Source organism: Lycium ferocissimum, chromosome 3 (genome assembly GCF_029784015.1).
Source record: "Lycium ferocissimum isolate CSIRO_LF1 chromosome 3, AGI_CSIRO_Lferr_CH_V1, whole genome shotgun sequence".
Taxonomy (NCBI): Eukaryota; Viridiplantae; Streptophyta; class Magnoliopsida; order Solanales; family Solanaceae; genus Lycium; species Lycium ferocissimum.
The window spans coordinates 63,888,157-63,914,002 of NC_081344.1; the positions used below are offsets into that span (position 1 = coordinate 63,888,157).

Consider the following 25,846-nt stretch of genomic DNA (forward strand, 5'->3'; position numbering starts at 1 on the left):
ACCTTACTCCCAACACTACGGTTGTATCTTCACTTCCCTCCTTGAACTTGAGCCAAAACACGTCGTTATACGATTTTATATTCACAACTATACGCTGTCCAGGTCAGAGTTCGGGGATTATAGCTAGTTTAGACTCAAAATTTGGTATGTGGAAGTTGGTGGAAGGTTCCAGATCTTTGAAGAGGCTTAGAGGGTGTTTGGTTGTTGTTGGAAGGGGTAAAGCACCTTTTATAAGTTTTTAGGCTAGGGTTGCACCGACCTAAAAATTGCTCAGCGCGTTCGCGCCCAGTGGTGGCGGGTTCGCGCTGAGTTGGCCCCTTGGTCTTCTGCGCGGTGGCACCACTCCCTAGCGCATTGGCGCAGACCATTTTCCTGGTCTGCCAGCCCGACTTGAAACATCCATATCTCCTTACCCCAATGTCATATTGATGAGCGGTTTGTTGCGTTGGAAACTAGACTTTATGAACTTCACTCTAGGCTTTTACTTTGCCTCAAAACTCTTTATGTCCTAAAGAATATCATTCCTCCAAGTCGGACCATCAAACCTAGTTTTCACAATTCATCTGTTTTCCAATTCTCTCATGACCTACTACATGAACTAAATCTCCATGGCCATAAGATAAACGCATGCAACCATACATATCCTCGAAAGTAACCCCGAAGTCCACACTTGGGGCAACCAACACTTATGAATTTCATCGTATAGAAGTACGAGGTGTAACACCAACAATGTCCGGAATAGAAATAGACATCATAAAAGAAGATCTTCGGGCGGCCTTGCATAGATAGAAGCTTACCATAAATTTGTCAGCAACGACCTCACTCTAGATATGAGGTCGGGTAGCAGTCTCTGGATCACAATCTGCACTCGAAAGAATGCAGCAAGGTAGTATCAATACAAACACTATGTACGGCCACATATCATAGGCCGACTAAGATTAGTATCATGCATACATCATAAAATCAATAAAATAAACAAGCCAGCCAACAACACGAAATTAAAAATCCAACAACAAGTCAACCCAGGGATATTACGAATCAAGTCACCCAAAAATATCAAGAATCAATTCAACAGAAGCAACAAACGAAAATAAGTCTACCAATGATAACCGTATACTCATTATACATAGATGCTAGTTGATGTCATTGCTCGGCGGTCATGACCTGCAAGGTACCCATAGTGTCCATGTACCACCCGTTCCGAATACTCATCGGACCCGAGCCATAAATCCTCTACTCCGAAAATAACCTCGAACGCGGTCCATATCATGTACCACTCATTTTTTAAATAACCTCGAACTACGAGCCTATAAACTAGGTCACATCCTCACACCCGGTCAAATGTGCCTTTTCATATATATATATATATATATATATATATATATATATATATATATACACACACATTAGTATTTCTTGTCCTCTTGTTTTCAGTACTCGAATCATCATTTTGCATCACAAATTCACTGAGTAGACCATCTTAACTTCTCACCACAACAACATCAAACTATAGGTTCAACACAATGAATAGTGGCACAAAGCCCGCATAATCACTCAATCAATTTCATATAGGAGTTCAATTATACACACATCATGTTTGAAGACTAGACATGATTTCTCTTATCGAATTCACAACACATAAAATCAACTAACAAAGTCTAACTCAAGTACACTGTAACCTACCTCAAACGTAGAGCTGGAACAATGTGAATCACTCTGCTATAGCTTTTCCCTTCCATAAAGCCTCAGAACACTCAAAGTCTAGAAATTAGAATGATCAATGAGTCATACTTACTCTAGTCACAAAATCAATTCAAGAACACCCTTCCCTTTAGCCCTATTCCGATGGGTGAATTATTTCTAGGTGTGAAACAACCTAACAATGGCTTAGTAACCACCAACCATCAGTTTATAAGGCTGTTTAATCAAGACACCAATTACAATCAATTTCCATGGTCAAGCTACCATTTTTATAAAACCCTAAGTCTCAATTCACTTATTTCATGGCTCTAATGGTTCAATTCTTGATTAAAAGGAGTTAACCCAAGCCATTAGATGATAAACACACAAAAATAATCATAACCCAACAATTATAAAAGGTCTATTAGGTTCTTGGATTACTATTATTAATTCACCATTGGAGACCCATAAAAGATATGGTAATCATAAAGATGATAACGTAATGATTGAAAGGGATGGTTGAGACTTAGATCTCAAGAATATTCTTGCCCTAGCTTGGAAATTCACCCTAGGTACTTGTGGGGAACTTTTTTGGAGTTTAATGAATAAAGAATTCGGAACTAAGTGTTTAAAACTCGGGTCTGCTCACCGTCGACCCGGCTGCAGCGGTCAACTGTTAGCGGCCGGTCTCGCTATAACGGACCAAGTGCTCGCTATATCAAACCAAAAGGGAAATGACCTCCGCCATGGCGTGCCTAATCCCGCTATAGCGGCATCGCTATAGCGGCTCTTTGCCCGCCATAGCGGATACTGGGACACCGATCGACTGCGTGCAGTGGAAAGCTCACCGCTATAGCAGTTCTGCCGTAGTGGTACCTACCCCGCCGCAGCCGTACCACTGAGGCAGTATGCTCATAATTTTTTTCAGTTTTTCGCTCTACCACCTAACATTTCATTCGAGGCCTCACAAACACAAACAAGATATGCACGTAGACATAAAAACACCGTATGAATCCACCCATGGGCTCGAAATTCCCAACGGAGTTCTAATTTCCTACGTCACCCCCCAATGGACTCAACACAAACAAACAACAATCACAACAAGTCAGGTTTTTAGTTCTTAGACTTATACAATAGTGTTTCTATTAGCTCGTTCTATCCTTGAGAAGGTTCTATTTGGTGGGGCAATCCTATATTTTCCATAACAACCTGGAGGGTCATTACAAATCTCTTGGATATGATATTGTTGGTGTTTTGGGATTTGTTTTGGAGTTTGGTGGAAGTAGATGATATAGGGGAAATGTTGCCTGATTTTTATTAGCTTACCAATTAATTTAGTTTGATCTTAAGAGAGTTTCAATGACTTAACCTTAGCATGAATCATCTTGAATGTAGATTTACAAGCTCGGGAGGATAGACATTAAGTACTTAAGGAGACGACGAGGTATGTTAAGGTTGTCCTTTTCTTTCTTCTGGCATGATCATATCAATACGTACATATACGAATGATATTCGTAATAATTCCACTCTTAGAAATAGTAGGAGCTTATGTTCTTGATCTTCTCAGGTGTTATTGATCTTATCTCATGATTATTGATCTTGTCTCATGATTATTGGTCTTGTTTACGGTTGTTGATCTCATCCTATAGTTATTGTTCCTTCAAGATGAGATATTTCAATCATGTTAGCTCCATAATAGTAATTGGAGGTATACCGACCTTACGTCACTCCGATAGAGTTGTAACGTGTAACGACCCATTTAGTCACTATTGCCTTTTCGATACTTTTGACCCTTCCTCGAGCTTGTTTAACTCACATTTGATCCGAGGGGACCGGTGACACGCTTTTGGAGGGGTTTGGATACAATTCGGGCGACTTTTTGAGAAATTTGGGCTTAAAGTGAAAAAGGGTTGACTCAAAGTTGACTTTCAGGTAAACGGACCTTTTTTGGGAATCCGTTAATTTCGAGAGGTCCGGATCATCTTTTAGAACTTGTGTGTATTCAGTGCCCAACACACTCAGGTGCATTTTGAGACCTGGGTCGGGAAGTTGATGTTGAAGTATCGGGACTTGACTCGGTCACTGAGACCTCCGTTGGAAATTCCTAGGCCACGAGTGCGTTCGTAGCGTATTTTTATGTGAGTCTGCATATGTGGTATGTGAGCAAATGGCCTCGGGTGATAATCGAGATTTTGGATTTAGATTATGATTTTTAGGGAGTTTTTTGTTTCTGGTGCCTTGCTATAGCGGCACTTGTACGACGATAGTGGCACGCATAGCGGTGGCCATCTTTGCGAGCGGCTAGTGCATATAGTAACTGACCGCTGCAGCGGTCTGAGTGAGCATCGAAGCGGAACGCCACAGCCTCTTTGTCGCAGGATCGGGCAACGGGCAGATACATTCATTAATTGAGTATTAAAAGCTCTAAGTCCCTCATCCTTTATTATTTCGACTTTAGTGTTATTGGGAGCATTTCAAGGTGATTCTTTGGGGGGGGGGGGGAATCTTTGTGGTAAGTCCTTCTATCTTCTTTGTTATTCCATTTTTCATAATCACCTTAGGATTCCATTATCATGCTATTTCATTGAGAGTTTAAGAATTAAAAAAGGGTTCAATAAGTTCTTCTTTCTAGGCTTTGTAATCTTGATTTATTGATTGGGTTAGCTTCATTAGGTATGGAATTGATGACTAGAATCTATTATTGCATGATTTCTTCCTAATTAGTGGCTAAATTTATGGGATTGGAAGTTAAGGTTCATACTCAAATTTGGGGTTTTTTCCTAGAATCCGAATTTTAGTATTTTGTTAGTTTTCCTAGCTTATTATAGATGATAATTGATCACCTAGAACCTTAATTTCTTGCTGAGACCTATAGATTCCTAATTTCACTTTTTTAGTTCATAAACCCCACTCCATAGGTTGGGAATTGGGCCTTGAATAGAAGCAAGGTTTGAATGATGTTCTTCTTGATTCTAATTACATATTTCGGATATGATTAGACTTCCATTATCACGAGGCTCAAAGGAAAGGAAAGATTAAGGTGTGATTGTTGGAGACTTTACTGTTCAGCCTTCCAGGTAGGTTACAGTTTACCCTATGGTAAGACTTCGATTAGCGAAGCATATATTTAAACGATATTGTCGGAGAATATATGTAAACCTTCGAGTATGAAGTTGGGTTGGATATTGCCTTAGGTTGGGCCTTGTTATATGATTTGGGGCTAGCCACCCCATTGTGTTGTGATTAATCTTGTTCTATTTGTTGTTGGCTCGTTTCCACGTGCAGATAGTAGATATTGGTGACTAGTGATATATCTTGATGATGATATTGTAGCACCTTACTTGTTGTTGTTTTGAGACAAGGATTGTGATGCTATTGTGGCTTATTGTGTAGCCTTTTTATTGATATTATTGGTGTGCCCATGTGTGGTACTGTTGAGATTGATTTGAGTATTGACGTTGAGCTCATACATTGCACACATTCTCATCCTTCATGATATACTATTGATACATTGATGATATACAAGGAAACATTGTTATGAGTTGGGCTCAGTCGGATACGAGTGACGTGAGGACCGATGTCCGATGTTTTTCCCGGAATTGAGGTATGAGTACTGTAGCTATTACCGAGGTCTTTGCCAGAATCGTGAGGAACGATACATAGACTTCGCGAGTCCCCCATGGGTTGTGCTGCCAAGATGTGATGTTCCATTGTCGGAGTACATGTGTATCGGTGCATATCCATTGCATCCATATTTCATACATTATGGCATTGCATTGTACCTTTGGCTTCTTGTGATATAGTTGCGATATACGGATTGGATGTACTGAGACTTGGCACAGTTGGGTTTAGATGTTATAACATAGATGATAACTTGTACTTCGTTACTGGCTCGTGTTGACTTATACCTTGTTGATTTACCTGTTTATCTTACTTTATTGTCTTGGTATATATTAGCTAATCTTAGTTGGCCTATGATACCTACCAGTACGTGTTGTTTGTCTTGACACCGCTGTTTCTTTCTTTTATAATGCGAGTATCGGTGGGATCGACATCTACCCCTCATGGCTGAGAGTTCGAGGCTGCTGATTCGAGTCTGTTGGGATGAGCATGTGGACGCTTCGCTACTCGAAGACTCTTCTTCTATTATCTCTTACTTTTCTATTCTGAGATATTATTGAGACTATTGATGTATTATTATTACTTCCAGACTTATAGATTTTAGTTAGTTGCTCTTGTACGACCAGACCAGATGCTGGGGTGGTTTTTGATTTACTTCCGCATTTATTATATATTCGTATGTCAGACTTAAGTTATTTTATCTTTTTTTGCTATTTATCTTGTGTTTATGAATGTTAGGTTAAGGGTTCGCCTACCATGGTTGGATCGTGACATAATGTTTCTTTGAGCTCTCACGCATGCTATATATATATATATATATAGCTATTTATGATTTACCGAGCCGCGCTATAGTCGGTCGGGTACAACGGCTATTGTGCATACCACTGCAATTGGGTATGGATAACACCGAGCCTATCATGGCCTGGTACGGATGACACCGAACCTATTATGTCCGGAGTACCATATATATATATATATATATATATATATATATATATATATATTGAAAATGTTTTTTTAAAAGGAAAGCATGCATGTTATCTACCTTAATAGGCATTCAGATGCACAGGTTATTTCTCTTATCTCTTGCTACTTTCATATTCTTATTATGTTGCTTTAAGTAAACTACATACTAGGTACATTATTTGTAGTGACGTCCTTTTGTTTGTGGACACTACATTATTTGTAGTGACGTCCTTTTATTTGTGGACACTGCATTCATGCCCACAAGTAAACAAGGAGACGGATCAGACCCTTAGGCTGCCTTCTCGGCGATTGTACGGGAGCACTCCTTGTTTTGGAGTTGCGGTCCGACTTAGTATGATTCGTTTGTGTACATTCGTTAGTATGGTTTCCTTTTCAAATTTGACAATGAAGAAATCCATTGCTACATCCATGAGAACAAGTTTTTCTATTGTTTTCCACATTCGCAAGATCTTTGCTCTGAGAAAATGAAGGGGCAGGGGGTTCCCAAATAATTTAATGATGATGGAGAAGCACCAGGAGTGATAAAGTCTAACTCTGTCTTCCTCTGTTAGAGGGATGGAGTCGGTGCCGTTTGGATTTTTCCCAGTGAGATTTTCCCATAGCTGGCTACTTAGCATGTTGAAGATGAGTTTTTGGTTTCTAGAAGGAAGTCACTATAGCTAAGTTTTGAGCCCATGTCTTCCTCCATGTAAGTCTCCTTATCCGGTGGTTCTGGTGGGATTAGGGGGTGTTAGAATATTGGTAGTGTGCTTAGGTAGGGCCATTCAAAGGTTCTAAACTATAGAGAGGATTTGTTAGAATTTTCTCTCTCGAAGTACCTTAAATAAGATTGACTAACATTCCCTTATATGAATTTATAGTCATAAGGAGTTGAACCTTCGACCTAATCCTGTGAAAGAGTCAATTAAACTTATGGGACAAGTTCTTCCTTTCTTTATAAGTGATAACAATCTTTTTAAATTCGTAAAGAAAGTTATTTCAGCATATATAAAGGAATCTGGAATCCTAATTTTGAAAATATTACTCTTCTTTACGATTTGCAAATTTTAGAGATGATGGTTTGCTATTGTTGTTGTTCTCAATTTATCATCTCTTTCGTTATTCTCCCAATTTGTTCATTCTTAATAGTATCGACACAAAAGTTCAGTAGCGTCTCATGGTATTGTTTCTTTGTTCCCTTTATCCGGCAGATAGCTCAAGCAGTCTTTTGATCTACACTCGTATGTCACATTCGATGTCCTATCCACATTCAAGTAGTTATAAACCCACGCTTGGAGTGATTTTATTCGAAAATGACTACTTAATATTGCATTTTCTGTATGAAAATATTTAATTAGATATTTGGGTTTGGAATGTCAATTGACTTTTCTATATTTATTTTGGACTGTGCACTATGTTTTTTCTTTCCATGTATTTAAGTCTTGGTGGACGGAGTTATCTGTTATCTATGTTGGTGGGAGATAGCAAGTATCTCATGGAATTTTCTAAAGTGCGCGCAAATTTGCGACACCACGATTATAAAAAATAAAAATAAAAAATAAAAAATAGTTTTGTGTGTATGGTAGTGGCAAGCAGATGTTGAAATAGTAGTTACAAAGTAATTTTACGGTAAAAATGAACTTTCACCTAATGTTTACATCAAATCAATAAATACATAAATTATACTCCCTCTGTTTCAATTTATGTGAACGTCATTATATTTTAATTCGTGTCAAAATGAATGACCTCTATTCTAATTTGGAAATAAGTTCACTTTATGAAATGATTCTATCAATCACACAAATATTCAAGACTTATTTTGAACCACAAGTTTTAAAAATCTTGCTCTTTCTTAAATATAAATGCGTCATGATAAACGGAGGGAGTAATATATGATTTCAAGTATTTTAGAATTGTCTAAGAAAAGCGTCATATATATTGGAATTCAGAGGCTAAAGAGTCTTAAGACTAACACTTTCATTTTCGAAAGGCTTATGAATGAATTTAATAAATTAGTTTCCAATCAAAGCAACTTTATCTTGCTTTGCCCTCCGCTTATTCTTTGATGAACGGTTTGAATGGATTTTTTGTCTTTTTTTTTTTTTCAATCATAAATGGCACCCATCCACATTACTTTAATTTATAGCGCATTTGGTCAAGTTTAAAAACAAAAGTGTTTGGCAAATTAGTGTTTGGTCAAGCTTTTAAAAAGTGTTTTTATGTGTATTTTTCTCAAAAATACTTTTAAAAAAAGTGTTTTTGTGCAAAAGCTATTTTTTTACTAAATTTAAAATTAAAAATTTATCATTTCTTCAAAACTTATTTTTAACAAAAGTTTAAACACACACCTCATTTTTTTTAAAATAAGCACTTATTGAAAAAATAAGTACTTTTAGAGGAAAAATAAGCTTGGCCAAACAGGCTCGTAAAGTAAAGTACCTACCAATAAATAAAAAGAAAAGCTATAAATAATTTAACTTTTAATTTCTGATTTTATCTTTAATAAAAAGCTTTTATAGTAGACCAATGTTATTACTAGTTTAAAATTGCAAATTTAAAGGGTCTTACATCCATACGTATCTTATGACATATCTAAACACGTTTAAATTTTTAGTGACAATGAATTGCAAATTTTAAATATTAAGAGTTTTCAAGAGATGAAGCAAGCTGAAGTCAATCCAGAGTCATAAATAGGATCAAATTTATCATCTTCAGGAACTTGCAAGTTTTCAGTATTCATTTTATAAATCATATCACATCCTTAAAAATATCTTTTTATGTTTTTTTTTTCTAAAAGAGCTACATTTTTATCGATAGTACACCACGCAATCTGCGTACTCAACACAAATATTATCACAAATAAAAATGACATAATATTAAATGTTGACACCTCAGCAAATATGTTATTAGCTTCTTAAAAACCAAGAAATAAAATTTGAAGTAGAGAAAACTGACACAGGGGTAAAGCTAATGAGTATGAAGACAAACAACCGAATTGATATGCAATTAGAGAAAGTACAAGAAGGTTCAAGATAAAGAAATTTCATCCATCTTGTGTACCGCACCCTTTGAAAATATAATATGTAGGAGTTAAGAACATTACTCTAAGACAGCTACTAATACTAGTATTAGGTTATAGGTATAGAGTAGAGTCAGTAGAGTAACACCTTCTAGAGTAAGATATACTCCATCAATTTCAATTTACGGTGACATAGTTTAAATCACTACGAAATTTAAGAATGATGTAAAGAGTTCTGAAATTTGTGACCCAAAGCATGTCATAATATTTATATAATTATAATTTTTTTTTGCAACGTATAACCTTAAACGTGTCAAAACATTTGTGTGGCTATAAAAGGATCTCATTAAAAGTAAAATGAAAAGTATAAAATTAATTATTTTCAAATTTAGAAGTGTATCATTCATTTTGAAATTAAAAAAAAAAAAAAAGAAGTGTGTCACATTAACTGAAAGTCTAAACGGAGAGAGTGGATGAAAAAAAGATGGAGTGGAAAAAGTAGACGAAAAGAAGATGAAGTGAAATAAGGTTCGACTAAGCAAATTAAGAAATCAAATGTTGCTATCTTTTCTTCTTCTTTTTTCTTTTTTTCTTTGTCCTCTTACAGAACCATGATGCTTAATTAATTTGTGCATATCTCAATTATCTCATTGGATATCTATTACCTCTTAATATTACAGGTTCACAAATACGGAGTAAGAAAATATTGTTATCATACTTAAGTACTCCAACAAAACCTCAACAAAATTATTCCTACACGCGGTTGTCACTTAATTGGTCCATGGCCGGACGGCAATCACCAAATGTATAAGAAAGCTAAAAATTAAAGTTGTTATTAGAATACTACCATGCATGGTCCCTAGGCTTGAAGTTTCCGAGTGGAAAAAGTCTCATATCATAACAGAATATGTGCTTTGAAGTGGTCTAACACTGAACCTCACGTGTCAAAATTATATTATAGTATCGGACCAATTAAAAATTATATATTTCAAATCCTGCTACATTACATTATTTTACAATAGTATAGGAAATATGTCATATGACTTCTCCTCTTATAGTGCCTTGAGAATAATAAAATGGGAAAGTCCCATCTCTTAGGGTGCGTTTAGTGCGGAGGAAAACATTTTTAATTTTTTTTTAATTTCTCGTGTATGATTGGTCAAAATGTTTTAAAAAATATTTTTTCTAGGAAAATAAATTCCTTAAAAATGAGCAAAATGACCTCTCTAATGAAATAAGAAAAATAAGTTTCAAAGTGACGTTTTTTGTCGAGTTCGTTAAAAAGCAAATATATCTATAATTTTCTTGACGTGTTAAAAGCTCCCAACCCCCACCCATTGACTATCCCAGCTCTACCACCAAACCCCAAGTACTTCCCACCCCATTCCCATTCCCGTTGTGTTTTGCTAAATTACACATAAATGCTTTTTGGGATAAATTTCTGTTGCTTACTTACCAAACACAAAAAAATAAGTTAAAAACTCACTTATTTTCCAAGAAAACATTTTTCTTCGTACCAAACACACCCTATGGGAGTTAGGGCTACCCTATACACACAGTCTGGCCGCATGTTAGGAATAAGAGTATATAAAAGTACCAATAAGGATAGTATTATATTTTTAGTTCAAGAATTCTGAATTCTAAAAAGCATACTACAAATAATATTATCTTAGCCGTCTAAAGAAAGTATTAAAAAAACAAAATAATGTTGTATGACATAGAAATTGACCTTATTGGACTAGGGGTAACACTTGGACCTTGATATATGTATTTGTTATCATTACTTTATTTTACAATTTTTGTGCGGATTGCCCTTCAAAAGCACTGGTCTTTAAGTTTTGTCCCTTAAATTGGTGGTCTTTATACGTTTTGCCCTTCGCTAGAAGCCCTTTGATTTCAGGTTCGAACCCTCGCTTAGCCAAAAATTTTGAAAAAAAAAATTGCAAGGCATAGTTTTACATGCCTCAGGCAGAATTTTGAATGCAAACTCTACCTGCAGGAAGAGTTTGTATGCAGGCATACAAAACTCTACCTAAGGCCTAACTTTGGCCCGAATAGGCCTAACTTGCTACAAACTTTGCCTTGCGATTTTTTTTTTTTTTTTTACTGAACCGGGATTCGAACTCCAAACCTCATGATATTAGGTGAAGGGCAAATATTAAAGACTGCCAATTTAATGGACAAAAATCAAAGATCACCCCAAAATAAGGGCATTCCTACGAATTGCCCATTGCTGAGAGCTGATAGGACTTGAGCAAAAATATGTTCTTTTATATATATATATATATATATATATATATATATATATATATGTATGCTTTGGTTTCATTTGGTCCTTAATGTATAAACATAATAGAAATTGTCCTTAATGAATTTAAAAAAGTAATTGGTTAGGTCCTAATGCTGTCAAAATAAACTAAGGCCTTCAACATCTTTCTCCATAAACATCCTACTTAGCAGAATCGAAGACATGTTAGGCGTCCTTCCATACATACTCCATTAGATATATTCACCATAAAATTGCAAGAAGGAACCTCTTGCTCAATTCAATAACATATTTTAGGGCATCTTTTTCTGATAATGATGTTTACGCATTTGACCAGACTTTTAGTAAGTATCTGTTCGGGTGGAGGCGGAAATGAAAAAACAAAAAGGAGCGCCCTACCCTTGCATCAAAAACATGGCTCTTTCTAATTAGGGTTAAGTATTTTGATGTGGATTTTGAAATCGTATTAAGCAATACAAGAATGTACTTTTGTTTTGTAGTTTGATAGCTCACGTGTAATTAATGCACATGCCAAGGACCTTCATTTAACGACTAAGTTAATCTAAAGCCCATGCATTAAGGACCATTTGATCATTTTCTCACCAATCTTATAAGAAACTTTCTCTTCATTTTAATTTGGATTCCTAGAAAATATATTACTCTTTAAGGATTTGTATCGTTAAGTCTAATTTTCATACATTTGTACTATTAATGACTTACAAAAAAACGGCAATTGTCATATTGACGACAGCCATACACAAGTTCGGGATCTCGGGAAAACAATGCAAAAAGAAGCTTACTTTTTTAGCATAGTTATTTTCGTCCAAAATATATGATCAAAATAGTTAATTTCAGTATGAATTCAAATTCCAATTTCCATATGTTTCGAAATAAAAATTTGTATGGTTAATTTCTTTTCTTTTTCCATTTTTAACATCCTGATTCCGCGTTAATATTGACAATGTCAGGACTCTTTGACGTAGTTACCAAACCTCCATACGATGAGTAGCGTAGTAACATCAAACGAATGAATTGGCTCCATATATATGAGGACAATTTTTACTTTATATAGATCAATTGTAGTTGTCACTCTCAATTTTCCTTAAATATTTATTTGACGAGTGAAAGAGCTCTGTAATCGTAAAGACAGCAATTGGGTCCGCCATCTCCCACCAGAACCATTAATCCAAATTATATTCTCGTTGTCCAAGTAAAATGACAGACTTTAAACAGAAGGTAAAATTTCATTTTCAATTCAAATCAGTTGTTCCTTCGTTTTTAACTGTAGCAAAAACTACAAAATTGGGAACTTACACACAACTTTCATAGATCACAAATTTTTCTAGTTAATATTTTTTGAACTTATATGAAAAGAGTAATTAAAAGCCAATTTTCTCAGAGTGATTTCTTCTTTTTAAAAGAATGGTCAGATTCATTTTACGCGGATCAAACCATTCAATTTTCGTGCTTAATTGTATAAGTAATATTTTTAAAACTAAAATTAATATACTTAAAGATTACTCAAAATTTATATCAAAATAATTTTCTTGTAATAAATTACTAAAATTTAATTTTGAAATTTGAACTTGAGAGAGAGAGAGAGAGAGATTTAGATGAGTAGGAAATTTAGGAAAGAGGAATAAAATTACTTACTCCTTACTTTGTGTTTTATGTGACAATATATCCTAATTAGTCCGTCTAAAAAATAATGACACATTTCATATTTGGAGTCAATTAATCTTACACTTTTCATTTCATCCTTTAATGATAAATTTTATAGCTACTCAAATGTTATGATAATACCTCCAATGACTTATTTTTTATAGCTTAAATGTTATGATAATATCTCCAATGACTTATTTTTTTGGCTTAAAATCAGTATCGAGTCAAATTATATCACATAAATTAAAATGAATGAAGTAATGGATATTTTAGATTTTGTAGTCAGAGAGAAAATTACTCCTCATTTGATCATTTAATAACATTGTTATATCAAATAAAATCGGGAGTAACCTAAAGATTATATGCCTTCTACATACTAGTTATAATAAAAACCTTTTAATAGGAAGCCTTAAACATTTTTAACTGGTATATGCAGAGTAAATTCAAATTAATCGAACTTATAAATTTCGATAGCAAAAAAATCAAATAAAAAATCCTAGGAACCGCGTTAGGTTCATCCAATCATTTTCATGCCCCCTCTTATAAATATCAATCTTATAATCATTCCCCCCTCAAACGTACCCATTACTCTGAAATTCCCACTTCTTTCCGTTTTCACATATCTTTCTCTCCAAAGAAGCAACAATACTTTCTCTTATTTCATAAACTACAAGAGAAATCTCTACAAAAATAAATCGATATCATCTATGAACTTATCGCTAATCTGTTGCTAAATTGCTCGTAGCTAACAAATTATTTTGATAAATCCGTTGCCGATCCATCCCCAAATCGGGTTAGCGAAGCATCTTGCTGTTTAGCTAAAAAAATTATCTTCAGCCAATTCTTGTTTTTTCAATAGTGAAAAATGAGGACTCCCTTTTTCTCATCATCAAAATCTTCATCACCTTCTTCACATAATTCTTCATCTTCATCCACCTCTCGTCATAATTTTTGTGATAATTTTTGTGAATCTTTAATGGAGGAAACAATAGAAAACGCCGAATCAATTATCAAAAAATGGGATCTCGATGCATCCTCTACATCTACCTCTACCTTTTATAACAGAGTCGCTAATCTCTTTCGCGATAATCCTTTAGAAGCCAAGAACCTTCTTAACGCTGTTAACGACTTACAACATGCTATGCAGTTCGTTATCAAAGACAGTTCAAACTCTAAACTCCTTGTTAAAGCTCATAATCTCATGCAAATTGCCATTAAAAGACTTCAAAAAGAATTCTACACCATTTTATCTGGAAGTCGCTACTTTCTTGATCCTGAAACAATATCATCAAGATCCTCAAAATCATTTGAAGACGAAGTTCATGAAGATAATAATGATATTCAAACTAAGGTTTCGGAAGTTGTCTTGGACGATTTGAAATCTATTGCTGACTGTATGATTAAAGCTGGTTACGGGAAAGAGTGCGTAAAAATTTACAAGTTTAACCGAAAATCAGTGATCAACGAGACTTTATATTACTTGGGAATTGAAAAATTGAGCTCTTCAGAAATACGGAAAATGGACTGGGAATTACTGGAGATAAAAATCAAGAATTGGTTGAGTTCAGTGAAGATTGCTGTAATTACTTTGTTGCATAGTGAAAGGATTCTATGTGATTATGTCTTTTCGGCCTCGGACAACATTAGAAAAACATGTTTTTCGGAGATTGCTAAAGATGGTGCTTTAATTTTGTTCACGTTTCCCGAGATGGTGACGAAATACAAGAAATTATCATTGGAGAAAATGTTCAGAGTTTTGGACCTATACGATGCCGTTTGTGATCTATGGGTTGAACTCGAAATGATACTTGACTTAGAGTCAACGGCGATAGTCAAATCTCAGGCGATGACGTCATTGGTCAAGCTTGGTGATGTCGCCAGAGCTATGTTGTTGGAGTTTGAAATGGCGGTTCAGAAAGATTCGTCAAAGGCAGTGCCAGGTGGCGGAATTCACCCGTTAACTCGATACGTCATGAACTATCTTGTTTTCCTCAGCGATTATAGTGGGGCAATATCGAAAGTAATAGTTGAGTCGCCAATGTTATTAAAAATGTTGCCTGAGTCTTGCAACTTGAGTCCAACATCGAGTGACGGGAATGGGGACTCCCCGTCTTCCGCGGTCTTCGTACGGCTCGCATGGCTGGTACTCGTCCTTCTATGTAAACTCGATGGTAAAGCACAACTATATAAGGACGTGGGATTGTCATATTTGTTCCTAGCGAACAACTTAAACTACGTTGTTTTGAAGGTTCGGGATTCGAACTTGAAGCTCCTACTTGGATCCGATTGGATTTTGAAGCACGAAATGAAGGTGAAAGAGTACATGTCAAAGTACGAGAGGATGGGGTGGGACAAAGTAGTTACATCAATGCCTGAGAATTTGACGAATGAAATTTCATCGATAAAAGCGAAGGATTGCTTCAACAAATTCAATTTGAGTTTCGAGGAAGTATACCGGAAACAAAGTTCATGGGTCATACCTGACCCGAAACTACGAGACCATATTAAAATATCATTGTCTAGTAAGATTGTTCCTATATATCGAGTGCTTTACGAGATGTATCAGGGAGAATTGGTGAGAAATGGCACCGGAATGGAGTCAATTGTCAGATTTGCCCCCGATGATTTACAAAATTACTTTTCGGATTTATTTCATGGTGCTAGTATTTCAGATTCTAGTATGGGATGGAGCGGGTCATCGTCGCCGTCCGTGTGGACGTCAACGTCAACGTCGTCGTCATCATCACAAGGCCGATAAATAAGTGTATATAAATCTTTTATGAGACAAGAGAGAAGAGTGTGTAGATAAAACCAATGATTTATTAATTTGTATGCATTTGTTAGAGAAACATTATACTACAAATATTGAATGGTACAGACTAAAATTCAATTGTTTAGTAAAGCTATGCTAACTTGGTCCATATCACTTTGTCTTACAGATTTGGGTGTTTTCGTTTGTTGTTTTATTATTGCAGTTTGGCCCGATGGTTGCTAATGGATGAGTGGTTGACGGATTCCATTGAAAATTGAAGTCACCAATTCCAAACGTACAATTAAAGTTTGAACGGCTCCTTATACTCCATCCGTCTCAAATTATTTATCATGGGTACTAAAAATAGTTATTCAAATTATTTGTTGTTTTAGAAGTTCGACGCATAATTAATTATTTTTCTCATTTTTTTATAGTAGATTTTTGTCATTAATGGAGATGAGACATAAATACAGTACACATTTAATGGAGAGAGATTATATCTTATACTCCCTTCGTTCACTTTTACTTGTCCATTTTGGACTTTTCACGTTATTTAAGAAATAATAAGTGAAGTGCATAATCTATATATAATATAAAGCTAGGCATAAATAAAGTTATGTGGCACCTCTCTATGGCCAGCATTTGCGTCGATCTTTTTTGAGTCCGGAGCCAAAATGACTTGTTTTTGGAGCTAATAGCCCAAAATAGAATGCGTTTTTTTTTTATACCAAAATGGGTATTTCGGTTTTTTATCCAACGAAATACCCATGACTATTGTTCCGGTCCGGTTGCATTTCGCTACACTTGTAGCGAAATGTAACAAATAATTTATTTATTTTTTGCATTTCGTTTGAATACAAACGAAATAGGATTTTTTTTTTGTATTTCGTTTATAAAAAACGAAATATGAAAATATTTTTTTTTATTTCGTTCATATAAAAACAAAATAGGAAAATATTATTATTTTTTTTTATATATTTCGTTGGTAGTCCAACGAAATAGGATAATTTTTTTTTTTTTTGTATTTCGTTTATAAAAAAATGAAATAATTTTTTTTTAATTTCGTTTATATAAAAACAAAATAGGAAAATATAATTTATTTATTTTTTTTGTATTTCGTTGGTAGTCCAATGAAATAGGATAATTTTTTTTTTTTTTTTTGTATTTCATTTATAAAAAAATGAAATAAATTTTTTTTTATTTCATTTATATAATATTTCGTTTATATAAAAACGAAATAGGAAAATAATTTTTTTTTTTTTTTGCATTTCGTTTATATTCCAATGAAATAGGAAATTATTATTATTATTTTTTTTTTTTTGCATTTCGTTAATATTCCAACGAAATAGGAATTTTTTTTTTATTTCGTTCATATAGTGTTTTTCTGCTCTCCACTTTTACCCTAAATTATTTTACCTTATTCTCTCCCTTCTCCATTCTCCATTTTTCCTTCTCCATTCTCCATTCTCCATTCTCCCTTCTTCCTCTACCTCCATTCTTCCTCTTCTTCCGTTCTTCATTCTTTTCTTCTTTTTCTACTAATCCTATCACAAGGATTCCTCAACTTTTGCTCCATAATCTTCTTCAAATTGAGGTAATTTATTAATTTTATAAGTTTTTACATATATTTTTTGATTTAGTCATTATAAATTAGTTCACATTTATTTTTTTGATTTATTTATATCTTATACTTAGTGTAGTAGACTATAATAAAGAAAACAAAAGTTACAAGTTTAATTAATCAATAGTTGGTAATTTCAGTCTTAGCTTCAATTAAAAATAGCTTTAAAAAATGTTAGTAGAGTTTATTGGTCAACGAACTACAATTAAAATACTAAAAAGATCGTCGAAGCTACTGATTAAAAAGGTATAAATTTATATTATAAAATGTTCTTTTAGTTAATCATTTTCATAGAACAACGAAGATTATTTTCTTAAAAAAAAATGAAGAAATTGTGAGGAAAGTAGATTGTTAAATATAACATAAAGATATTTGTATCATTTGTTGGGTCATTTTCTATGTTCAAATTGTGACTAGTCGTTGGAGATTATTTTACGGTTGATAAGCATGAAGAATTTTACTTTTCAAATTAAAAGTATAAGATCAATAAAGATCAAGAAGTTGGACTTGTTTTTGAAGCTAATAGACAAAAATAGCATGGTTTTTTTTTTTTTAATACCAAAATGGGTATTTCGTTGGATAACTAACGAAATACTGACTAAAAAAAAAAAAAAAATTAACTCGTCCTTGCATCCCCTCTCCGGTCATATGGTTTGTTTTAAATAGAAAAGAAGTAATTATCTATAAGATGAATACTATTATGGCAATTAATTATGAGCTTAACCAAAAGTTTAATTACATTTCGTTGACCACATAGAGAATTGCAATTATTTTTTGACAGTTGTACTCTTATTAATTTTTTTTTTCTTTTCTCACGTGATAATATATCTTATAGTTTGACCTTTGTTGACTTTCCTATTGAATATATAGTAAACAATTGTGTAATTTGTTGTCAATTATTCTAACAGCAGTGGCTTGGTGTTGCAATGTTATAGATATGGATCGCCCCAAAGTCACTATACATCCAGGTCCAGAAAACTATGATTTATTAATACTCCAGCAACAGCATCGATCCCAGGCTGTGTGGGATGGAAAATTGACTGGACGAAATGCGTGTTTAACTATACGTCGTGCGAATCATGAATTCTGGAATCACGTGAGGCAACACCCTTTACATAATCGCATCCTTAATTACTTTGAGAGGTGTGGATTTGGGGGAGTTTTAGCAGTAGGTGATGTGCAGTATGATGAAGGAATCATCACTGCACTTATTGAGAGATGGCGTCCAGAGACGCATACATTTCATATGCGGACTGGCGAATGTGCCATCACACTGCAGGATGTCGAGGTCTTATATGGCATTCCCATGGATGGCCACCCATTGGTGCAGAGAAATGTTTTAAAAAATAACTAAATCAAGGTGGCGGGAATTGATGTACGAGCTTACTGGTTGGTTGCCCGGAGAAGTAGCAATTAAAGGTAGTAGCTTGTTGGTAATAACACAATTATCTAATCATTTGGAAACCTTGATTGCCGCGAATAATATTATTGATGAACACACTGATGAGGCTGAGGTGCAAAAGAGGGTCAGGTTGTACCTGCTTTGGTTGATTGGTGGCACGATATTCCTTGATAATACTGGTTCATTGCTTAGTTTACACTTTTTGCTTGACATAATAGACCTTGATGCAATAGGCGGGAAAGCTTGGGGAGCAGCAGCATTATCATACTTGTACAATTGTCTATGTCGTGCTTCGATGGCTAATAGCCATGATGTTTGTGGATTTATTGCTTTGTTACAGGTACGTGAATTTCAATATTATATTGCTCTACTTCAGTAGAAATAAGAGATCAAGCAGCATTCTTATAACCACCATTACCCAAATTTTGAAAAATGAAAATAGGAACCGAAAGTTGAGCTTTATTATAAACACTAAATGTACCACTATATATAATGCAATCTGGATTATTAATATTTGTGTATATATCTAAATGTCAGCTAACCATATTTCCTTGAGTTATCACGCTAACAATTTAAAAGTATTGCTTGATACACGTTTAAATAGTCAACTTCTCTGTTGTCTTTTAAATAATATTTTAGATTTCCTAGTGTTATAATTTGTATTATAAATCATTAAAAATTATAATATTGTCGGATGGCTTGCACGACAATATTAGCGCATTATCGGAACCCATCCATAACAACACAATTTTCATGTGTATTTTTGGGTAATTTTATTTAATTCAAAAAATATTTATATATTTAAATTTACTTATACAGGTTTGGGCTTGGGAGCGAATAATCCCGATGCAGCCATTACTTCGTCCTCTAAGAGTAAACGAACGAGATATTGTATTTGCGCAGAAGTGGACTCGTCGTGGAGTTCGTGAAAGCGAGGCACGAGCTGTGCTAGTAGTTTGTAGGGATGTTTTAGACAACCTAACTGATGATCAGGTATTTTTCCTTTTAAATTTTTTTGATAAGAAATGTGAAAAATATAACAACAATAGAGTTTTTATAGATTTGTTCATTTTTTGCTAACTCGTACTGTGATAATGGGTTGATTTTGTTTTAATTTGTTATAGCTAATTTGCTACAACTTGCTATTGGTTGTGATATTTTTTATGAGCTTTTCTTCTTTTAGCACAATTAGTATTTTGTCTAGGTTTGTTTTAATGGCTAGAAGGTTACTAAACTATTTTATTTTGTTTTTATTTCCATCAAAATCCATTATGGAATTTTCAAGTTAGCATGTTCTTGTTATGCTTTGGAACTGAATAAAAAAGAAAGTGCTCCTAGCAAGGATTTGGTCATGATACGCTTTCTACTATTGAGTATTTTTTATTCTTCATTTGCACGGTTTGGAAATGATGAAATTTTGTGTATTTAGAAGGAAGGAAATTGCTTGAATGTTCTAATCTTTACTTAACTACCCCTATTTTGTGAAAATGCATAATGGATGTTTGTTGTAATGAGAAAATGTATAATTTGTATTATAAATTATAAATAATTGTATAATATTTTTGCTATCATAGTTTGTGTGGGAGCCTTATACAGAGGCCATCAATGATGGACTTCCGGAGTGGTGCCGACGTGGTCAAGACATTTGGATGGCGCAGTTGCCACTCATTTGTGGGATCTACCGAGAGTGGCACATGGCGGGTCGGGTCAACCGACAATTTGGTATGGAGCAGTCTGTTCCGGGACCACTCCCCCCACATATACCATTTCATTTTTCACTGGACAAGCGATTTAAGATAAGTCCGGAGATGGGGGAAAAATTTGAGCAAGCTGAATATTTGTGGGAACGTCATCGGGAACTAATAGTTGAAGCTCCACATACTACTGTAGCTCCCGGACCGAATTCTGAATATTTTAAATGGTACCGGAGGCACTCCCGCACTTTCATAGGAAATCCAGAATGTACCGTGGATAGGGGATACCAACACCTCGCAGGGAGGCACGAAGCACTGGTACGTAACTTTTGGTGCATGTCAAGTTAAATAGACAGTTAATGATGTACTATATAGTTTTCTAACATTTGAGTAGAAACAAAATCAATGCTAGTACTAATTAATATATCTTGAAAAATAGTCTAAGAATTTGACTTACTACAGATCTCATCCAATGCCATTATTCAGGCAAATTTACCATGATTCTCTTAACCTAGGTGCTTTAATTTTATACTTTATCTCCTTCGCTATTTAGCAAAAGAATGTATAATAATACATTGACCATGATTATGAAAGTAATTTAATTATATTTTCTAACTAAATCATCATATAAAGGATTTGGAACCGATTTACATACAAATACATGTGTATCATATGTATTAAATATTATAGTAATATTAATAACTGTACATATATGATACACATTAATTTCTTTTTGCCAATCAATGGCTTTCTTACGTCACTGTTTGTTATATATTTTTTTGTAGGCTCGTGGAATTCATGGAATTAGATATTTGGCTTACAGTGTTCAGTAAGATCCGTCACAGTGGCCTCCAGATTCTCAGGGTATGAATGCATTGATGCAGAGGTTTATTAACATGTCGATTGAGTCTCTGAATGCTGCTGCAATGGGAGTGAGGTTGACATTTGATCCCGATTATATACCACCAACAGATTATATGGCACCGCCTAAGTTGCTAACTATACGTCGGGATCGTGCAAATGTACGTGGTGTTGGTAACCCACGGGGTCGAGGTCATGTGGCGCACCAGCTTGTTGATGACAATCACGTTGATGATCTAGAGCCACATCCAGGTACGGATCATTCGTTTGATTTTTCCGGCCCATCTTTAGATGTATCTATTCCATATCATACGAATTTACCCACCTATCACCCATCTAGTCCACATTACCCACATACAAATTTACCCAGCCATATCACCCATCTAGTCCACATGACCCACATACGAATTTACCTAGCCCATATTATCTGTCGATGGATTTTTCCGACCCATCTATGACTGGATTTTTCCGACCCATCTATGAAGCTCCATGTCACTCATCTATGGATATACATAGCTCCCACTATCCGACCATGGATATATCTGGCCCATCTATGATTCCGTCTGAGGCTCCATATAACTCGTCTAATATGGTCACTCCACAAGCATCATCAACATTAAAAGGTTTCACCCCATTTAGCAATTCCCCACAACCTTGGAGCCAACAGGCTTTGGAGAACCTCCTTTTCCAAGTTCCTCAGACTAGTACCTCATCTCGACCTCCAGCTAATTTTCCCTGTGATGGAAGGAGGCTCAGTTTTAATGATGCATTTGCACCTACGCCAGATGTTCGGGACTTAGAGGCACAAGTTCGTTTTGAATTTAAATTTTTATGTATATATTTTAAGTGTCGCATTAAAAAGTAACTTTTATTTTGTATGATATTTATAGGGTGCGGAAGGGATGCATGAGGGGGTTCCCCCGCGCAGATCTCGTAGGGATCGCCGGCCAACACAATGTGGCACTGGTGGGAGGAAAGGATGCACACGTAGGGATGCATGAGGAGCTTTAACAACTTATTTTGAAAATTTATTGTGTATCTATGACTATTTAGACTTATATATGAATTATTATAGCGACATACATATGAATTATTATGTAGCGAATTGTTGTTTTAATTTGTTAATGTACATTCCTTCAATATGAATTATTGTGTATTTCTGACTAATTAGACTTCTATATGAATTATGTTGTTTTAATTTACTTAATGCATTGATTTTACATTTAATATATAGTACGAAAATTGCAATATGAATTATGGTGTTTTAGACTAATTACACTTCTATATGAATTATGTTGTTTTTTTAAAAATAAATTAAGTACAAGATTTAATGCATTCCATTTTTAATATTCTTAATAAATTTAATTATTAATAATTGATGGCAACCAACGAATTATTTTTTTAATAAATATTAAAATTGCATCTTTAGACCTTTAACCATGTATTTTTCTATAAATAGTCTTCCATAATACCTCATTCATCTCACCACGCTAAAACAAACTCTTTCAAAATGTCATCGTGGAATCCATTCATTTTTCACCCAAGTGACATTTTTGAGTCAATGAGTCTTGGAACGTGAATTTGAGTACTCGCTTAATCTAAGCTAGCGGTACAATAGACAATACATTAGCAAGATGAGGAGAGAATGGAACTACCGCCTGGATGAAGCTCATAATATTGAGACCGATTTAAGAAGTCGTGGCCTACATCGTCCAAAACGCCGTGCAATAGGCATGCCGCTCACATCACCCCAAGAACTGAATCTTGCTTTGAACCGCATTCGCGAAGAAAATAATAGGATGCGTTTGCGATGGTTGCATTTGGAGGGACACAGATTGGGGTTATATGTTACCCCTGATTGGAACTCGGACTGCGAAATGTCTGATGAAGATGATTTTCCATAAGCATTTTCTATTGTTATGTCGGCTAGTTAAGTGTTGTATTTGTACCTTTTTCATTTTTCAATGTTATTTCAATTTGAATTTCAAGTAAATAAATCCGACTTCATTAAAAATATAAACGATATCTTATTAATCTAAATATTCTAATCTTCGTCAGTGTCAGGAACGATGCTAATGCTATCATATTCATCTTCATCTTCATCTTCATCTCCATCTCGTCTATCTTCATTATCGGGTGAGCGATTTCCCCCCTCCCATCCGAGAGCGTCGTAGTCCAAGCCCCACGAATTCTCTCACGCTATCAAATAAAATTTCGTTTTCTCATTTTTTTTTAAAACCGCTATCAAATAAAATTTCCATTCGTCGAAGTTAGTTTTTGAGATTTAGATAATCCCCCAATTGACACTTCCCGGTAAATATTTTTTATAAATTGCCGATGAATGCACTCCGAAATGTCAAGATAGATTGGATAGGAATTATCACGATGTATTTTATCATTTTCCAACACTTGCCAACATTCTTCCTTGTTCCTGCTAAAAATTAAGGTCCTCGAGCTTGATGGAGGGCTAAAGTTTTCCAACTCCAATATAATTTGTGTAATGCCAAAATGCTTGACAAGATTCTTAAAAAAAAAGATAATTCGTTTGGTAGGTCCATGTAATAATGCTTGGACCATCCGTTTAAACCGTGCCAACGACATAACACCTCGTGAAAGTCGCATTGACTAGCTATAACTCCACCCATCATGGAGCTTTTCCCCCCATACGCCTAAAATCAGAAAAGGAGGCTTGTAGAAAGCTATTGAACTAGCCTTCAATGATATGTCTGGCGTCTCCTAGTGGTTGGATGATATTTATCGGTTCATTTTTTAAGGGGCGAAGGACACCATAATATTTTTGTGAATGCAAGCTAGTATAACAACCAAGCATAATTTTTTTTCCTAGATATGGTGTAATTAAATTTATTTTCCTGACCCTCCAATCGGGATTTCTTGAACTCCCCTCTCCTTTATGTTTTTTTTTTTTAAACCATCCGCTGAAAAAAGGTTTTTTAGACATTGATGAAGTTAGTTAGTTTGAGATATAGATAATTGAATACGATGAATATTGGTTGAAAGTTTATATATTTTTTGGTTGAAGTAGTCCGATTATTTATAAATTGGATGAATGCAATAAAGAAAATGTTAGCTCTTTTTAGCTTTGCATTTCAAGGAATCCGTGTAAAAAAAATTGGGATTTGACTTGTCCATGCAAAAAAAAATGGATTTAACTTGTCCCTGCATTACGGAAATTATGCAACGAAATATAAAAGCTTGGAAAAGATAAGTAAAACAATGCTTCTGACAAGAATCTTAAAAAAAAAAATGGATTTGACTTGTCCGTGTAAAAAAAAAAAAAAAAAGGAATCCGTTTCCTAGTTAAAAAAAAAATGAAATCTACTGACAAGATTCTTAAAAAAAAATTTGGATTTGACTTGTCCATGTTAAAAGAAAAGGAATCCGTTTCCAAGTCAAAATTTTTTTGAAAGTTATTGACAAGCTTCTAACAATTTTTTAGCTTTGCATTTCGCAAAAAATTCAAGCAACAAAATATAAAAAATTTAATTTGACAAGTCCATGACGAATTGGAACTCAATTGTCCCTGTATAAAGAAAAGGAATCCGTTTCCAAGCCAATTTTTTAGCTTTGCATTTCGCAAAGTATGCAACAAATATAAAAGCTTGGAAAAGATAAGTACAACAATGCTTCTGACAAGATTCTTAAAAAAAAAAAAAAAAAAAAAATTGAACTAACTTGTCCCTGAAAACAAAAAAAGAATCCGTTTCCAAGTCAAAAAAAAAAAAAAGCTTCTGACAAGATTCTTAAAAAAAAATGGATTTGACTTGTCCCTGTAAAAAAAAAAAAAAAAAAAGGAATCCGTTCCTAGTAAAAAAAAAAAAAATGAAAGCTACTGACAAGATTCATAAAAAAAAATCTGGATTTGACTTGTCTATGTAAAAAGAAAAGGAATCCGTTTCCAAGTCAAAAAAAATTGAAAGCTATTGACGAGCTTCTGATAATTTTTTTAGCTTTGCATTTCACAAGGTCAGCAACAAAATGTAAAAGCTTAAATTTGACAAGTCCATGACGAAAACTATTTATATAAAGAAAAGATTATCCCAATTTTTTATTTTACATTTTTAGCTTTGCATATGCAATGAAATGCAACAAAATTTACATTATAAAGAATTCTAACAACATTGTTATCTTCGGGTAAGATTTTACAAAAAAAAAAAAAAAATTTTTTTAGTTTTGCATTTCGCAAATTATCCAAAAGCTTTGGCTGAGCATTTACAATCCATTTACTATCCAAAAAATGTCGAAGAATAAAGAGAACACTCCTGGAAGCTCTTCCTCACCCTT

The 25,846-nt window shown here is 34.4% G+C and overlaps 3 protein-coding genes across 4 annotated transcripts; all 3 read left to right on the top strand.

The window, feature by feature from the left end:
• The first annotated feature begins 13,825 nt into the window (after positions 1-13,825).
• Positions 13,826-16,226, top strand: LOC132051173 (exocyst complex component EXO70H1-like). Its single transcript, XM_059442433.1, has one exon. It carries the CDS (start codon positions 14,080-14,082, stop codon positions 15,970-15,972), a length of 1,893 nt encoding a protein of 630 aa, XP_059298416.1. The 5' UTR covers positions 13,826-14,079; the 3' UTR covers positions 15,973-16,226.
• A 1,125-nt stretch (positions 16,227-17,351) lies between these two features.
• Positions 17,352-20,330, top strand: LOC132051174 (protein MAIN-LIKE 2-like). 2 transcript variants are annotated; one of them, XM_059442435.1, is made up of 3 exons: positions 17,352-17,560; positions 18,523-19,329; positions 19,809-20,330. In XM_059442435.1, exons 2-3 carry the CDS (start codon positions 18,961-18,963, stop codon positions 20,067-20,069), a joined length of 630 nt encoding a protein of 209 aa, XP_059298418.1. In that variant the 5' UTR covers positions 17,352-17,560; positions 18,523-18,960; the 3' UTR covers positions 20,070-20,330. The 2 variants fall into 2 exon arrangements, with proteins under 2 accessions (XP_059298418.1, XP_059298417.1); XM_059442434.1 differs by lacking the exon at positions 17,352-17,560 and having other exon boundaries at positions 18,312-19,329.
• On the top strand, positions 18,525-18,941 carry LOC132048992 (protein MAIN-LIKE 2-like). Its single transcript, XM_059439673.1, has one exon. The coding sequence runs from the start codon at positions 18,525-18,527 to the stop codon at positions 18,939-18,941; it is 417 nt and encodes a 138-aa protein (XP_059295656.1).
• Positions 20,331-25,846: the final 5,516 nt, after the last annotated feature.

Excerpts from the sequence above, each read along its gene's own strand:
- LOC132051173 (XM_059442433.1), top strand. The coding sequence starts at position 14,080 with ATGAGGACTCCCTTTTTCTCATCATCAAAATCTTCATCACCTTCTTCA.
- LOC132048992 (XM_059439673.1), top strand. The coding sequence starts at position 18,525 with ATGGATCGCCCCAAAGTCACTATACATCCAGGTCCAGAAAACTATGAT.
- LOC132051174 (XM_059442435.1), top strand. The coding sequence starts at position 18,961 with ATGTACGAGCTTACTGGTTGGTTGCCCGGAGAAGTAGCAATTAAAGGT. Across the intron at positions 19,330-19,808 it reads GATTTATTGCTTTGTTACAG|GTTTGGGCTTGGGAGCGAAT; the intron begins GTACGTGAATTT and ends TTACTTATACAG.